Source organism: Jaculus jaculus, chromosome 4 (assembly GCF_020740685.1).
Source record: "Jaculus jaculus isolate mJacJac1 chromosome 4, mJacJac1.mat.Y.cur, whole genome shotgun sequence".
Taxonomy (NCBI): domain Eukaryota; kingdom Metazoa; phylum Chordata; class Mammalia; order Rodentia; family Dipodidae; genus Jaculus; species Jaculus jaculus.
In genome coordinates, this window is record NC_059105.1 from 77741239 (window position 1) to 77759590 (window position 18352).

Consider the following 18352-nt stretch of genomic DNA (forward strand, 5'->3'; position numbering starts at 1 on the left):
ACAATTTCTGTTTAACAATAAATATAGCAACTTGATTTTGCAAAAACCTATTGCTGCTCTTTTTTTCCTCAAAAAAACACTGATTGTGCTCTGACTTACTTCTTTTTCAGCATCTTCTAGTTTCTTTTTCTTACTCTCCGGCATCAAATCATCCAACCAGCTGAGTTCCCGCTTGGTAAATAGAAAGTCCATCAATTTTCTTACAAATACCAGGGCTAAGACCTGAAGAAAATAAAACAGTAGTTTAAAATTCACTAAATGGGGATGGGAGATACAGATTGCTTGTTTTAAATATATATATATATATATATATATATATAATTTATTCACTTGTTTATTTGAGAGACAAAGAGAGGGAAGGAGAGAGAGGGAATGGGTAAACCAGGGCCTCCAGCCACTGCAAACAATCTCCAGATGCATGTGCCCCCTTGTGCATCTGGCTTATGTGGGTCCTGGAAAACTGAACCAGGATCCTTTGGCTTTGCAGGCAAATGCCTTAACCACTAAGCCATATATCCAGTCTCTGCTTGTTTGCTTTTGGTATTAAATTATTCAGTTTGAATTACAGTTGATGATAGTAAAGTAAAAATTGAAAATATGTGAGAAAATATGGTCTATTTTTTTTTCAAATTCCTTACTGTAAGAGCTAAGATTTTACCCAATATCGAAGTTATTTTTTAAAAGTTATTTAAAAAAATATAAATATGTCTTCTGGAGGCTTGGATGTGTCCATGTGTGACAGTGAGCTCTGCTCATCTTCAGCCTCACACTCCATCTCATGTCACCAGCCAATTCTCAGCGTTGGCACAGGGTGGCAGATGCTGGGAAGCTGGAGCCTTGCACAGTCCTGCTGAGGAAGGGGTATGGGTACCCTGGGGACATACAGCTCCTCTACTAGCCATGCTGGAATACTGATCTGTACCATCTAGAGTCCTCTCTAAAATGCATGCAGCATGGCCTGGTCACTTTGTCACTTGTGGATGGCCTAGGTGATAGGCCTGCCATTCAGCAGCCATTCCTGAGGTCATATGGGTAGCCACAGGCATGGCCATCATTTCATTTACTTGAGAAAGAGAGAGAATGGGCACACCAGGACCTCAAGCCACTGTAAACACATGTGCTATCTTGTATATCTGGCTTATGTGGGTACTGGGGAATTGAACCTGGGTCCTTAGGCTTTGCAGACAAGTGCCTTAACTGCTAAGCCCTCTCTCCAGCCTTGGAAGTATATTTGAGCTTTGATAAGGGAAAGAAACCAAGCCAGAACTAGCAGAACAGGGAGCCAGGTCTGCTCTGGGATTCCCATATAGTTCACTTCTGCATAAACCGATTCAGGTTGGGCTTGTCAAGAGGAGTGAGTCCCAGTCCATCTGGCACTGGTCTGCAGTCTTCGTTTCCTGAGCCCTTAACTGTACCTTGCCCCTTAGCCTACCTCCTAGGGCCCAGTTGGCCCTAACCTACTGTGGCTTCAGCCTTTAAGTCCTGCTCTTTCCTTGGGGATGCCTTTTATCTTCTAACCAGTCTTCCTCCTTCCTTGGTGTGACTCTCACATGCCCACTTCCAAGCACTTCCTTCTAGGATGGACTCTTGTCAACATTGTGTGGGGATTTTTCCTTCGGAAGCCCATGCTTTCACCCTTCCCTCCCCATGCCACTGCACTGCTGCTACCACAGGTGGTAGGGAGGTTTTGTTAAACTATAAAAATAAAAATAAAATAAAATAAAAATAAACTATTGAGAGAGAGAGAGAAAATGGATATGCCAGGGCCTCCAATCAGCAAATGAACTCTAGACTCAGGCAACCACCTTGTACATCTGGTTTACATGGATTCTGGGTAATCAAACCTGTGTCCTTAGGTTTCACAGGCAAATACCTTAACCAATAAGCCATCTCTCCAGCCCTAATCAAATGATTTTTTAAAATAAAATTCTCTGATAGAAAATACAGCTATATATATATATATAAAGTGAGGTTGGAGAGATGGCTTGGCAGTTAAGCGCTTGCCTGTGAAGCCTAAGGACCCCAGATTGAGGCTCGATTTCCCAGGGCACATGTTAGCCAGTTGCACATGGGGGCACAGGCATCTGGAGTTCATATGCATGGCTGGAGGCCCTGGTGCACCATTCATTCTCTCTTTCCCTCTTCCTCTCTGTCTGTCGCTCTCACATAAATAAATAAAAACAAACATATATATACATATATACTGCATTTCACTATGCATCTCTAAATATGTACAGTTTATGCTATAATTACTGGGCATTAAAAGATTCATACCTCCACTGTTGATTTTCAAAGCCATGTCGTCATTAAAATGCCCTACAAATTTAAAGTATTTGAAATCTTTCTGAAGAATCCAATTAAATTTCATTTTAAAAATTCTCCTAAGTTTCATTTTTTAAGTATATTTTCAATGGGAAACTTTGAAGTTTTATATTTTTCCATTCAGCCTCAATTAGGTTAAATCATTACATTCAGAATGACTAAAAGACTGGTCAGGCATATTAGCACATGCCTTTAATCCCAAGCTTAAGTAGGAGGATCACTGTGAATTTGAGGCAAGCCTGGAGCTACAAAGTGAGTTCCTGGTCAGGCTGGGCTAGAGGAAGGCACTACCTAAAAAAAAAAAAAAAGAAAAGAAAAGAAAAAAAAATTTAAAAACTACTTATATGAAATCACTAAAGTTCACAACCTTCACAAACCAACTCAGACAGTAGGTTTTTTTTTTTGTTATTGTTGTTTGTTTGTTTGAGGTACGGTCTCACTCTAGCTCAGGCTGACCTGGAATTCACTAGGAAGTTTCAGGGTGGCCTTGAACTCATGAACTCATGGCAATCCTCCTACCTCTGCCTCCCAAGTGCTAGGATTAAAGTGCCCAGCTTCAGACAGTAGTTTTGTTATCACCATATATGCTAAGGTTTCCAATAATTCAAAATGATATGTTGTGATTTTTGTTTGTGTTTCCAAAGTAACTCAACAATAAGTAGAAGAGAAAACAGATTTAAAAGAAGTTTCATACCATCATAGGAAAGACGATAGCAGCTCTTGAAACTTTAATTATCCACAAAAGGCCAAGGCAACTCATCTGAATAACCGTGAAGAGATGGACTTTTCGGAGAGGTACGTGCCTTAGATATATAAAATCTGGTTGATGTTTTGCCGGCATCCAGAAGAGCTTTATTCTATCAAATAACTAAAATATTAAACAGACAACATTGCATTTAGGAGCAAGGAAACAGTAAACTTAATGCAATTAGAAATTTAATATGATCAAAAATGTTGCATTACTATGACATATCTCTGATAATTTTGCAACAGGACGACAGAACTGATATATTCACAATCTGGACTATAATATCAGTTTAAAACTATTCCACATAGACTTTAGTTTAGAAGTGATAAAAAAAAAAAAAAAAAAACCAGTAGAACCGGGCTGGAGAGATGGCTCACTGGCTAAGGCATTTGCCTAAAACGCCTAATGACCTGGGATGGTTTCCCCAGTATCCACATAAGGTCAAATACACAAAGTGGTGCATGCATCTGGAATTCAAAGTTTGCAGTGGCTAGAAGCACTGGTGTGCCTTCTTTTTTTCTCTCTTTCTCTCTCTCCCCCCACTCTCTCCTTGCATATAAATAAATAAATAAATAAATAAATAAATAAGCATATTTCAAAATAAAAAAGAAACTAGTAAAACCAGGGGCTAAGGAGATATTTCACCAATTAAGAGGGCTTGCTTAGCAAGTATGAAAGCCTGAGAGAATCCAAGACTACCTGAGTTTATTCCCCACCATCCATGTAAACATGTGGGTGTGTCCAAGTACTGTCTATAACTCCAGTCCTGTGTGGACAGGGAGAGATACCAGAGAATTGCTGGGGCTTACTGATGGAAAAAGTGGTAAAAATGACAGCTCTGGTGTTGAATGAAAGATTCAGTCTCAAGGAAATAGGTGATGGGTAAAAAGAGAACACCTGTCATTCTTCTCTGGCCTCCCCATTCATACACACAGGGTGCATGCATTCATGCACATACAAGCATACAATACCCACATAGCATTCACACACACACACACACACCCCAAAATAGTAAGGTCAATAGTATGCATTGCTCCCTTGGAGACTAGAGCCATGAAAGGCAAAACATAATCATCATCCTCTTTTTGCTTGTCCCATCACAATTTCTACTTGGCCCCTAAATGCCAGGCTCCTGGACTCCCACAGTCTGTGCTTCTTTTCTGGAATGATCTATTCACCCTCATGGATTTGGCTTTAATAGGCTTGCTATTAATTCCCAGACCTGGCTCTATCTCTAAAGTCTCTCTGACCTTCTGACTTACCTAGCTGCTGTGTCAGCTGTTTGGATTCCTTACTTGAAACCTGCAGCTTGGTCTTTGCCACTTTGCTCCCCAGGAAAGGTTTTGATGCCATCCTTACAAATATCTTAAGCCTAAATATTTGACCCAAATGAATTTTTGATAAAAAACTTTTCTAGATAGACTTTGTTAATTTGGCTTAATATATTTCTTTTGTTTTTCTTTTATGTATTATTGAGGATCAAGGCCAGGACCTCATACACACTAGATAAACACTACTGAGTTCCATTCCTGAACACCAAATTTATTTTCTTGTTTAGTTTCCTATATTTTTTTTTATTTTATTTATTTGAGAGAGACAGACACAGAGAGAAAGACAGGTAGAGGGGGAGAGAGAGAATGGGCGCGCCAGGGCTTCCAGCCTCTGCAAACGAACTCCAGACGCGTACGCCCCCTTGTGCATCTGGCTAACGTGGGACCTGGGGAACTGAGCCTCGAACTGGGGTCCTTAGGCTTCACAGGCAAGCGCTTAACCGCTAAGCCATCTCTCCAGCCCTAGTTTCCTATATTTTATTGTTAAACTATTTATATATTTTAAATCATATTATTTTACTTGGTTCAATGTTATTTTTGTATCAATTATGCCATAAAGACAGCTCAATTATTTTGGACTATATATTAGAACTATCATTTCCTTGAGTTGAGTCTATTTTTATCAAGCATAGCAAATTTTTGTCAATTCAAATTTTATAAATTAAATTTTCATAAATTTTGATTTCAAACATTTCAGCTAATAAAAACATGCACTGCATATTAGTTTTATTTTCTGTGGGTTATTTTAAAACTTTTTAGACCAAATTTTGAAGTTTATATTTCTGGAAAGAGATAATCACCTCTTAATTGCCATAAAAGAAGAGTAAGTGATTTTCCTGAAAGATAGCTGCCCATCAAGTGAAACTGTCAGGGCCAATATATCCCACTTTGCCAAAGACTAACTGTATATGTGACCGCGATATCAAATAGGACAAACCTATCTTTCCTTTATGTGTTCTGTCTTATAGCACAGCACAGCCTTTCTTCCTCAGTTATGTAAATTAGAGTTACACATACATTACATCCCCCACTGTCCAATGTTCATTTATAGCTTCCTAAATCATTTATTAAAACCTATGCAGAGCACTAAATGTTAAACTCATTCCTGGTTCATCTCTCTCCATATTGCTCATATATACCACTTGGTATTTTTATTTCTACTTCCTAACTATTTTTTTCAAATTAGAAGGCATTAAACAGACACAAATTTGTGCATAGTAAATGTATAAATAGAAAAGAAATCAAATAATACCTCTTAGCGTACAACTGAATATGTCTGTTTCTGTAGGATTTTCCCTAGCCATTGTTTTGTCATTCATTTTATTTAACTATGTTACAGCAAAAGTGTATTTCAGTATGTGGGTGCTTGAATTGTTATTGCTTTAATGGCACACTTGCTTTACTTTGTATTCCTGAAGTGCTGGAATGAATATAGATGTGGTTATATATTTGAATCCAGAAACAGCATTCATGAGAACATTGTGATCTGTTTTTTCTGCCATGTTTCAAAGTGAGAAGCCTACATAGTAAGTTCTTTAATACTGCCAAAAAATCAGGTAACAATTTCTTACTTACAGGGTAACAAAATAGCATGCTCCCTAAGATACAAACATCTAACATGTGTATTTATTACTGCCCTTAGGAAAAAAGAGCATGATAATATATTTTGTTTTGCATTTGGCTTTGATTATGGCAATATCCAATGCCCTTACACAGCTAGCTATACATTCCCAATAGGCAGTTCAGCTGCCAATCTTGGAGCTCACCTAATTTTTTTTCCAATGCTGTGTTTCATCATGAGACTCTATGCCGATGTGTGCACCAGATTGCTGTTTCATTAGTGTGATCTAAAACTCACTGTCCTTAACTCATAAGGCTTTGAAGTTTTCTTCAATCTTTAATTGAAAGAGTTGCATCCAAATAATTCCAAAAGCTAACACTCTTGTTTAATTCTAAACTACATGGGTATAAAATGTGAGTAGAATTATGGAAAAAATATGTTGAAACCTATCAAAATGATTTTACTTTGTTTTAAAATTTTTGTTGCTGTATTTTAATGAGCCTGAGTCCTAATATAAATACTCTTCACTTACATAAGAAAGTTGTACTTGCAGAACTTTTGCCAAAGGCAAAAAATTAAAAAAGCAAAAGATACCTTAGCAAACCAATAAACAAAACATATTTGGTATACTTCACTAACTTATTTACTAAGGCAATTCTACAAAAATACACTTTAAAAAAATGTTTTATTTTTATTTATTTATTTGAGAGTGGCAGACAGAGAGAGAAAGAGGCACATATAGAGAGAGAATGGGTGTGCCAGGACCTCCAGCCACTGCAAACAAACTCTACATGCATGTACCACCTTGTGCATCTAGCTTACGTGGGTCCTAGGGAATCAAGCCTTGAACTGGGGTCCTTAGGCTTCACAGGCAAGCACTTAACCACTACGCCATCTCTCCTGCCCAAAATACACTTTTTTCACATATAAAATTATAAATGAGCAAATTAAATCTTATTTGTGTAAAATTTAGACATGTAACGGTTATCAATAATTCCCTCTCCAAGTTCATTTTATCTATCATTGAGATGAACAGAAGAAACATAGTGCAGTAGTTCGAATAGATGGCCCCCAATATATTCAGTGTTTTATTAGCTTGTAGTTTGCATCTGCAGCCACCTAGCTGGAGGCAGTGTCACTGGGCAGATCTTAAGGTGTAGGATAGTTTTGAGATTTCAATCTAAAGATATTAAAAATGTAACTAGCTAGAGTTCCTGATGTGTGCTGTGCTGTGTGGCTTTTGGTTTTTTGGCTTGTGCTTCTCTCTCTGTGTTCGGTCCTATGAAAGCAGGCAGCATCTTCTGCCATTATGAAACTTACCCTGGTTCTGTAAGCTTCAATAAATCTCTTCCTCCATACCTGTGCCTGATCTGGAAGCAAATCTGAAGCTGTCTGCTACAAAAGCCGGTACCTAGGAGTGGGCTGAGATGAACCTGACCACATGAATGTTGACCTTTTGGAACCTTTGTTTTGGAGGAACGGGCATGGACTTTGTGCTTGCAACTGAATATGCCTTCTGGAGTGGTAAGACAAGTATTACGGACTATTCTGATCAGAGTTTGAAAATGTTAAGTGCAGACAGTATTGAACTTCAATGCTTGGCCTATAAACTTTCTTAGGGGAAGGGAAGACTCCAGAGGACTTTGTTGGAACTGGGCTACTGGCATAAGGGCTGGCTCCATCCTGCTGCCCAGGCCCAGAGAGTTTGATCAAGGTTAGATTTTTAATGGGATGAATGCTTGATTAAAGATAATTGGACTAAGAGAGTTAAGATTTTTAAACTGGAAAACCTCATGCAAATTAAAATTACAGGCACTGAAACTGGTCTTAGGTTACTGAACCTGCTATTGTTAAACACATTAGCAATCCTAAGGAAGATGGCCCAACTGCTTTACATTAAAACAATGGAAAGATGCCTGAGGAAAGATATCATAGAAATGCAAACTTTTTTGGAAACAGCTGACTGGTAAAGGAACCTGCTTTTCAAGGTTACAAATTATTTTGTCCCTGAATTAAGAATACAGCTGTGTCCTGAACACCTGGATTGGTTTTAGAAGCATGAAAAATGAGAGGCATGGTGTTTTGCTGAATAATAGATTATTTTAAGATGAATTTAAGTAGAAATATGTATTTGTTTCCTAGTCTACCTAACAAATTATCACAACTTTTTGGTTTAATGAAATAAAATATTTCTTTCTGTCACAGTTGTGAAGGCCAGAAGTCCAAAACCAAGACTTCAGTAGGTCTATGATCTCTCTACATGTCTTAGGAGAGAAAAAAGTTTCATGGCTTCCAGCTCTTGGTGGCTCCTGGCATCCTTGGCTTATATCAACACAGCTCCAGTGTCTACCTCCATTTTGACATGACCCTTTCCATGTGCCTCTGTGTGCTTTCTCCTGTTATGTTTGAATCTTGAATGGCTCCCATAGGTGCATATTTTCAACACTTGTTCTCCAGGTGGTGGTTTTCCTTTGGGAGGATATAGACTTTTAGGAGATGGGGCCTGGCTGACAGAAATAGATCACAGGGAATGAGCCTCTGAAAGGATAAATCCAGCCTCTGATTCCAGTCCTCCACTCTGCTTCCTGGTATGCTGCTGTGTGAACACCTGTGACTCCATGTTTTCACAGATATGCACAGACCTGCTCTACCATGTCTTTCCTAATATGATGAACTGAAATTCCCTAAAACCATGAGTTTAAATAAGTCTTTCCTCTCTTAAATTGTTTGTCAGGTATTTTGGCCTCAGTAATATAAAATAAGAAATAAATCTTCATTCAGGAGAGCCCCATCATTAGACTAATGGCCTAAATAAGTATGTGCACATTATAAATATCAGGAGACCAAAAATTTTGAGGGAATATTCACTAGTACACCCAATAACAACATCCTAAAAATAATTAGAGGAAGATTTTTTTTCAATATCTTCTATAAAGATTTATAATATTCTTATAGATGTTGTTAATTGTATGTGAAAATTCTATCATGGGCTTAAAGAGATGAAGTTTATTTTCTCTGCCCTTGTGCACAAGCTAGACAGTAAATTCTCTTTAACAAAATAACAGAAACACTGGGCTGGGGGGATGGCTGAGTTTTTAAGGCATTTGCCTGCAAAGCCAAAAGACCCAGGTTCAATTCCCCAAGACCCAGGTTAGCCAGATGCACAAGGGGATGCATGTGTCTGGAGTTTGTCTGCAGTGGCTGGAGGCTCTAGCTTGCCCATTCTCTCACTGTCTCTCCCTCTTTCTCTGTCAAATAAATAAATAAATAAATAAGAACAAAATACTAAAAAACAGAAACAGAAACTAATACCGTGAATACTTATTTAATCAATACTTAAACAATACACAAATATTCCCTTTTATTTGAAACTTCATTATATTCTGCCTTTATTTTTAGTTTAATTGAAAAATAGTTATATGGTATAATTGTAATAACAGAAAACAAACATCAAAAAGGTGACAGAGATCTCACTCTCTTAACAAATAGTTTTTATTTTTTTCACCTTGATTTTTAACACAGTTCAAGTTTTATAAATTCATGGCAGATGCTACTTACATTTGTATTATTTAACAAAAATTTTGCTATGTTTCCTTTGTGGCTATTATTAATATGAAATTTCATTGAATATGCTTAATTATTTCACTGCTGTGAGATAATCAAACTGTTTCCATTATTTTTAATAGTGTTACAATGCACATCATTTTCATGAAAATAATTTTGTCCAGAGTCTCTTCTATTGGCATGGATAGATGACCATAAATATAACCAGAGTGTCAAAGATTACATATATATATATATATATATATCTTGAAGTGGAGTGGGATTCATGTAGCTCCTCCTCGGATAAAACAATTCTTTCAGTTGTCACATAATTTAGCATCACTAGATCTTAAGGTAAGCTATGAGAGGTATGCTTGTAGAACTGAAAGTAGTTTACCTGAATTCCCTTTAGAGATGAAGCACCCATATAAAGAAACACTCCATATAACACTGGCATGGGGATAAACTGCAAAAGAAAATTAGAGAAGAGACATACATTATTTTTGAATATGTAGTAACTGAATTTTGTACTGACCAAAGGAAAAAATAGCCAATAAGCATTATGAAATACTTATAGGACAAAACCAAAAGACAGTTTCAAATTCCTTATATAACTTTTTATCTGTATAACATTAGACAAGTTCTTTAAGCTGTCTGCATCTTAGTTTCACAATACCTCAAACAAATAATAATAATAAGGTATGTGTAAGCATTTAATAGATTAAAACTTACTTAAAAGTTTACCTGATACAAAACAATAGTCACTTGATAACTATTATTATGCCACAATTTACATTAACTATTAAGATACTTTAAAGACAATTTAAATCTCATTTCACAATAGAATGACATTTAGATTAATGGTGAAGAATAAAGTAGACCTTTAAAATGTGGTTCCATAATATGGCAGGCATTTAGAAACATATGAACTGTTAAATGGACTTTTTACTATGTTTGCTCACTTGCATCCAATTACTGATATGACAGAAGTTAATTCTTAAACAAATACTTGTTTGAATGCTTAAATACAAGTGTGTATAAATTGTTAATAAGCAAATTAAATACTGCAAGTCATAGCAAGCAAACTGAGTGATAATTTATAATCAAATGAACACACATTGGGAATGTCAAAATTATATGACAAAACACTCTTCAGAAACTGCTTTTCAAAATTAATACCATAGCTTTAAATAATTATATGAAATGATGAGGTATATTAGTTATTGTATGGATGGAACAGTGAAAGTATAAAAATATCTTTTTCTTTTTTTTTTTTTTTAGTTTTTATTTTTATTTATTTATTTTTTTTCTTTTTTAAAAATATCTTTTTCTTATCTCTGAATCTCTACCTTGAAGTAGAGAATATCAATATGTTCCACTTCACTAAAATACAAACAAACTTTTGTAAATCTGCAGTGAATTCAGATCAAAAGCCAGGCAAAAACAGTGACTTTTGTCCATTTCTTAACAGTTTGCACATAAAACTTTATTTTGCCTCTGTAAAGATTTAATGTACTAAAGTTTCCTTAAACACAGGGCACAATTTCAACCCCCTTTAGAGAAGAAAAATTGCAAATTCACCACTTGAATCTTTTTTTTTTTTTTTTTTTTTTTTTGAAGTAGGCTCTCACTCTCTAACCCAGGCTGACCTGGAATTCACTCTGTAGTCTCAGAGTGGCCTAGAACTCACAGCAATCCACCTACCTCTTCCTCCTGAGTGCTGGGATTAAAGGTGTGCACCACCATGCCCGGCACCAATTTAATCTTATACCATACAATATTTACAAGTTTATGCCTTATACTAAAATGAAATTATTAAATATGTATATCCTGCCATGTCTCAAATTCATAAGGTATAGGATGATTTCATTACCTTCAGAATGCTGGTCATAAAGACTGATGAACCCATAAGAATAAAAATCATAAGCCCAGTAACCCTTTGTTCCCTAATGCCGAGAAATTTGGGTTGTTCTCCTGGAGCTGAGCATTCAGATTCCAGTTTCAGGCTGTTGACATGAGTGATGGAGAGGACTGTGGCAGCCACAAACCATGGCAGGCCCATGATGGAGCACACCCCAAGCATAATGGCCACCATTAACAGATCTAGATGGTACCCACAACCTTTCTGTTAAAAAAAAAAAAAAAGAAAGTAAGTAAGAAAAGGAACTATGACAACAACACAGCTAAGGATAATCTGATTGTAACTAGAAACCACTTCCTGGCAACACCAGAGAGGCCCTTCACTGCCAATCCCTTGGAAATGAACACTGAAACTCAATTTCCAAGAGTCCTCACTTTCCTTAGTGGGTTACTGCCATTCATTCATTCATTTATGGTGTGTAGATTTGCATTAAACGTGTGCATGGTGCATATGTGGTCAGAGGACAACTTCAGATGTCTGTTATCATCTTTCACTTTTTTTGAGATAGGGTTACTTCTTTAACACTGGGTTTGTCAGACTATCTGGCCCACAAACTTTCAAAGAGTCTTCTAGAGTCTTCTGTCTTTAGCTCCCATCTTGCTACAGACACATTGGGATTATATGTGCTCAATAGAACCTCTGGCTTTGAGTTATGGAATTCCAAACTCATTAAACTCATGTTTGTGTGGCAAGAGCTTTATCTATAAAGCGATCACCATAACCCAGTGGGTGACATTTTATTGTATTTTCTCAATACACTCATTATATTTTGCTTTCTGTTCTAGAAAAATTCAGCTACTCATTTAAATAATAGCTTTTGTATTTTCTATTTTCTCTGTAATCCGTCTCAACTACCACTGTCCTCTAGATATTACAAAAGTAAGAGCTTTATAGAAACAGGAAAAATATGTGAGGAAAGATAGGTATAAAAGGTGTGTAGAGACTACTTGCTTGATAGATAGTGTGATTAGGTCAGGTCTATTAGGCAAGAGCTCAAAGGATGTGGAAGCACACTATTACCCTCTCCTTTTATGACCTGTAAGGATAGAAAATGTAAAACTTCACAGGTATAAAAATGCTTGGCTTATTTTGTGTCTCAATTCTTATTTTTAACATTTTAATTGTTGCTTCACAAAAAAACACGTAAGAAAGTGTTTAAGAATGTATTTTCTGACTGTAAGGGGAAAATGCCATCAACTGTCTTACTCAGCTATGGATTCTACATAGTACAATACAAATTACCCAGGTATGATGTGTCCACTGGTTAACAGTGGTATATCTGCTAAATGATCACATCTAAGGCCTACTCCAAAGGAAGGAACTCATGTCTGATACTGTAAACTTGTTGAAAAGCCCATGGCTGGGGTGGTCATGGGCCCTAATGAAGAAGGTAAATGCACATGATATGCATGTCTAATTTCTTTCAAAATATATATGCTTGTATCCATCAACTAGTGTTGCTGACAGCTACCTCCTAAGTGGACTAATTTATTAAAAGAAAATATACATCCTTGAAATATTTCAGAATTAAATTTTCTAACTGAAATTCTAAAATAAATAAAGCATCTAAATGTATTTGATCATGAGGATAAATGGTCAATTCATTAAGAAAAATAAGTTTGACACCCTTAGAGGAAGTTTATTAATAATATGAAAGCTCAAATAACCTAAATTACGAACCATTATATCATTTGCTGCATATCTATAATAGTTTTACTTTCTCTCTACTATTTGCTTGTTTTCATATTAGTAAATAATTATTAAAGCTACGGTACTTCTTTTCTCTTCAGCTTATCCCTGACAATTATAATATGGCAAAGATGATAGAAAAAAATCGTCAATGGATAATGGAAAGACATGGGGTATTGGAAAAGAATCATCCTAGTATCACCATAATCAAAATTACAAAGGAAATGTTTGCCTGGGGTCCTAATATAGTCTCTTGCTCTTCAATAGAACATTTTGGAAGATGTGACTCTACACCATGAAATTCAAGTTTTATACCTTTTAATGGACAATATCTTGTACCCTTAAAGAACCAATGAAAACAGTGTTTTATCTTAGATCTCTAAATGAGAGTGATATAGGCAAGAGAAGGACCTAATTACTCAAATCCCTGCCTCAGAGGGAGTTCAGTACAATTGTGACCCTGGAGTGGTTTTAAACTTGTGAAACTGATTTAAAAAAGGAATGAATATGATTTCAAAAGTGCTATAAGCCACAAGATGAACATCATCAAAGGAGAACAGAAGATAGATCCCTTGAAAATTGAATTTGTGATTTTTCTCAAACCTCAAACTTTGTACACATCAATGCTCATTACAATTTAACAAGAACAAGGTCATCCTCATGATAGTAATTTCCTGTAGTTCTTGAATATTTTGAAAATATGACATAGGGCTAGGTAAATGGCTCAGTTGATGAAATGTTTGCTGTACAAGCATGAGGACCTATGATTAGAGCATAAAACCAGGCAAGATATATGCAGCTGTAATCCCAGCCCTGGGGAGGCAGAAACAGGGAATCTCTGTGACCAGGTAGTCTAACCAAATTGGTGAACTCTAGGTTGATGATAAGACCTTTTCTCAAAGAATAAAAATACACAGAGATCGGGGAAAACACCTGACATGTACCTCTTACCTCCACATGCACACATGTGCACATTCACACATGTCCACATGCACACAAATATGAATACAATGCATATGCATGCAACATACATGTGCATATAAAATAAGATACAAATACAGACACTGGAATTCTGGATTTGAAGTAGACAAGATAATTACTTCACAGAGAATAATTTCCTGTAAAAGATTTAAAAACCTGGATTTTTGAAATATAAGTATATAATGAAAATGAACCTACAATTTCCCCCCTTAATTATTTATTAAAACAACAAGAAAAATTTGACTTAATGCAATCCAAAGGAAATAAGACAGTTTTAACACTTCCACTAATTAGTCAGCATCCTTCTCCTTGCCTTTCCTTTAAAATGCCTTTAAAACCTGGTCTTTGTAACTAACTTATTTGCTGATTGGCATGCCATCCAAAGGGAAGTATTCCTTTGTCAGAGAGAGGACTCTGTACCTTGTAACATGTTTTTGCAGATCTTTTCTCAAATAAAGACAGAGCTGTAGCTTTTATTCTCACATTTCTCTATGAATCATGAGAAATGGACATATGGGAGGGAAAGGGAGCATAGCAACAGGTGATGCTACACCAGACCCCACTAAAACCAGCATGCCGCAAGACAAGAGGCCAGCCAAGAGGACCATCTGATACCCAGATGCCACTGCTGAAAAAACTCATTTCAAAGCTTGGCAGCAATTTCCTGCATCTGTCAAGTTAACCACATAAAAGACTATAGATTGACATGAAGAACCAGGCTGACAAAGAGGGCAAAAAAGAACATATCAAATGCCATAATCATCAAGGGAATGTGGTGCCAAATGAATGTTGCAAATGCATTCATTTACTTAAGTGATCCAGGATTGTATTGCTGTTTATTAAAAATGATGTCAAAAGAAGCCTGAACTGTCTACAGAAACATGTAGAAAAGCCCATAGCTGTGTCTGAACAGAAACTTTCCTTTTTACAAAATAATGTCTTTCTTTCCACTTTTAAGAGAGTATGCTTTAAACAAAAGCAAACTGTTATTTTTAATTTTTAAAAAGGAATTTAGTTAGCCTATGCCTATCCCATTTCTATAAGGAAGAAATGAACAAATAAATGCTAGACAGAGCATGGATTTGTATATATATATATGAATGACACCTTTCATGGTCCAACTTTTAAGTTTCAAACATCTCTGATGATTGAATGAGTCAAAAGTCATTGAAGAGATATAATGAGTTGGAGCCTTGCTAATTTTGTACCCTCTCATGCTCAGGTTTAGTAGGTCAGCTAACAAGTAAGTTGGTTCTAGTCCGAGGGTCATCACAGTTTTTTAAAACATTTCTATTTTTACTTATTTGTTTGAGAGAGAGAAAGAGGCAGAGAGTGAGAGAGAGTACTGGCATGCAAGGGCCTCCCGCCACTGCAAACAAACGCCAGACACATGTGCCACCTTGTGCATCTGGCTCATGTGGGTCTTGCGGAACCTAATCTGGGTCCTTTGGCTTTGTAGGCAAGTACCTTCACTGCTAAGTCTTCTCTCCAGCACAATCATCACAGTTTTATTGTATATGTAGTAACATACAATTGTCTTATGAAAATTATTTTATTGCCATGAAAAATATGTAAAAGAAAACTACCAACTCTGGCGAAAAAGTAAAGAAAAAGTGATAAGATCTAAAGTATATTTTGGAGAGTGAAAGAATTCTGAGAAGACTTGGAAAATGATGTGGACTTAGATACATAATGTGAGATCTACAAGGTGCTTGACAGAGAAACTAAAAACATAATGATTCATTAAACAATTTCAAAGAATGTTCAACTAAGGCAAAAATGAGTTTTTGAGTTAGAAAAGAACATTAGTAAAAGTTGGAAATGTGGCTAACTTGTGGTCTGGGGATATATTCAAGAAACATATTTTCATGAAAATGTAGTTCAAATCAAAGCCAGGAGACTGCAAACATTTCAGTGAAGCAACAAGCTGGGTGAATAGCCATGGAACAAACTGTTATTCTGAGTAAGCTGTGTTCTGAGAAGGTGATAGTTTTATTGTTGCCAACAGGAAAATTGTCAGCAAGACAATTTTATAGTATATAAATAAAAGTATATTATTGTATATACTATATACTATTTATAGAGTTTTATATATAATATGTACTATATGTTATATATAATGATATATGGTATATAAATAAATAATATAGTGGAGCTTATAGGACAAATATGGCTGGAGGCAGAAAATAAAGGTTTAGCATGGATATATTGTGTCTTCCCTTGAGGGGACTTACTTTGAAAATACCAATAACTTTAGCAAGCTGACTCAGAGTTGTCAAGTACAATCTAGCAGTTTCTTATGAATCTACATTTGCTATTCTGTTCACTAAATTCAGGGTATTAAGGAATAAAATATGAACATCTTGACTTGAAACTGATTTATTTATACAAAAAAAGAGGTATGGTAATGTAGCCTTGGGTTTCAATGAGAAAAGCATTAAATGACTTGTTTCTGCAATTTAATCTGAAAGGATCACTTAAAGAATGTTTACTGTGATTCTGTGACACTCACGCACGCACACATGCACATGTGTCATTTTGGAGCTGTGGAAACGCTTTAACTACCATAAGCCTAACCACACTTAGGAACAAGGAGCAAGAAGCTCAGTGGTATTGGTAAGGCAGAGAGATGAGAAGGCACAAGGGTATAGAATGCAGAGGAAATAATATCACCTCAAGAAATCTTCATTTACTTCTAGCTTGTTTAATATGGTTCCATTAGTGAGTAGAAACAATGCTGTATAAAATCAGTTTAACTGATAGCCTACATATTATAAAGGCCAAAATATTCTTTTGTTGAAAGGTAAATAATGTTATGGCTTACATATTTTTTTAAATATTGGTATTTAGTTCATTTCTTAATATGTCATATAATGAAATACATGGTGATTTTAAATGATAATTCAAATTTAAATTATTGATATAAATGGTGTACATGATAATGATCTTTTGTAGACAAGAAGTAAGCAGGCTCGGGAAATGGCTTACAGGTTAAGGACCCTGGTTCAATTCCCCAGGTCTCATGTAAGCCAGATGCACAAGGGGGTGCATGTGTCTGGAGTTTTTTTGCAGTGGCAGGAGGCCTTGGCATGCTCATTCTCTCTGCCTCTTCCTCTTAAATAAATAAATAAAAATTTTAAAAAGCAAGCAACACACAGTATCAAGATACATGCTCGGGGCTGTGTATGTAGCATGCAAAGCCCTAAGTCTATCTCTAGCATTGGAAGGAGGGAAGATGGAAGGAAGGAAGGAAGGAAGGAGGGAGGGAAGGAAGGAAAGAAGGAAGGAAGGAAGGGAGGGAGGGAGGGAGGGAGGGAGGGAGGGAGGGAGGGAGGGAGGGAGAAAGGGAAGGGAGGGAGGGAGGGGGGAGGGAGAAAGAGAAGGAAGGGAGGGGGAAGGGAGGGAGGGAGGGGAGGGGAAGATAGGGGGAGGGGAAGAAAGAGGGAGAGAAAGGAAGGGGAGGAGAAGGAAGGGAAAGGAAAGAGAAGGGGAGGTAGGAAGGGAGGGAAGCATATATACATAATTATATACTAAAATGCAAACAATCTTATTTTGGGGTGATGAAATATATAGATTTTTCATTTGAGGGCTTTAACTTTTTCTGTTATCTTATTTTTAAATCACACTCACATTTTACTTTAGAACTTTAAAAAAAACATAAGATTCTAGAATGAAATATTTCACTACATTTTAAAGAGTAGCAAGTTAATACAATATGTAGCATGATGTTGAGGCTTGCTTTATAGTTTTGCATAGTTAACTGTGCAACATGAACTATCAAGTTTCTTTTTACAATGTTATCTTTTCAACTATAATTTTAGACAATTGATGTTAATAACAAGGCTATTAAACAAAACTTTAACTCTTCACTTTGAGAAATAATTTGGAAATAAAAAAATTTCTGATATCAAATTACCTACGTCACTAGTATTTTGTGGTCAACTCATAGACTTATGCCAGTTATTGAATGTTTTGAAAATTTTTTTCTACACACAGGAAAAACTTGACATACCCCTTTCTTGTTGGCATGCTTATTACTTCTTTATCTTGTGTAATTATTCTTATTAAAACTTGTAGTGCTATGATGTGAAAGAGTGGTAAGACTAGACTGTGTTTTCTTGGTTCTGATCCTAAAGAAAACACTCTTTAACTCCTTCACATTCAGTATGATGTTGGCTGTGGGCTATCACATGTAGTCTTTATTATTGTTGAGTTTAGTCATTCTGTATCTGTTTCTCAAGGCTTTTATTATGAGG

The 18352-nt window shown here is 36.2% G+C and overlaps 1 protein-coding gene across 5 annotated transcripts in view; it reads right to left on the minus strand.

The window, feature by feature from the left end:
* Slc4a10 (solute carrier family 4 member 10) overlaps positions 1-18352 on the minus strand; it is a 362675-nt gene that overhangs the window by 25841 nt on the left and 318482 nt on the right. For all 5 annotated transcript variants that reach the window (XM_004651887.2, XM_004651884.2, XM_004651886.2 and 2 more), the window contains 4 exons: positions 11379-11630; positions 9903-9971; positions 3017-3190; positions 100-222 (listed from right to left, as the gene is read on the minus strand). In XM_004651887.2, coding sequence (XP_004651944.1) covers positions 100-222; positions 3017-3190; positions 9903-9971; positions 11379-11630 — 618 coding nt within the window. The remainder of the gene's footprint in view (positions 1-99; positions 223-3016; positions 3191-9902; positions 9972-11378; positions 11631-18352) is intronic.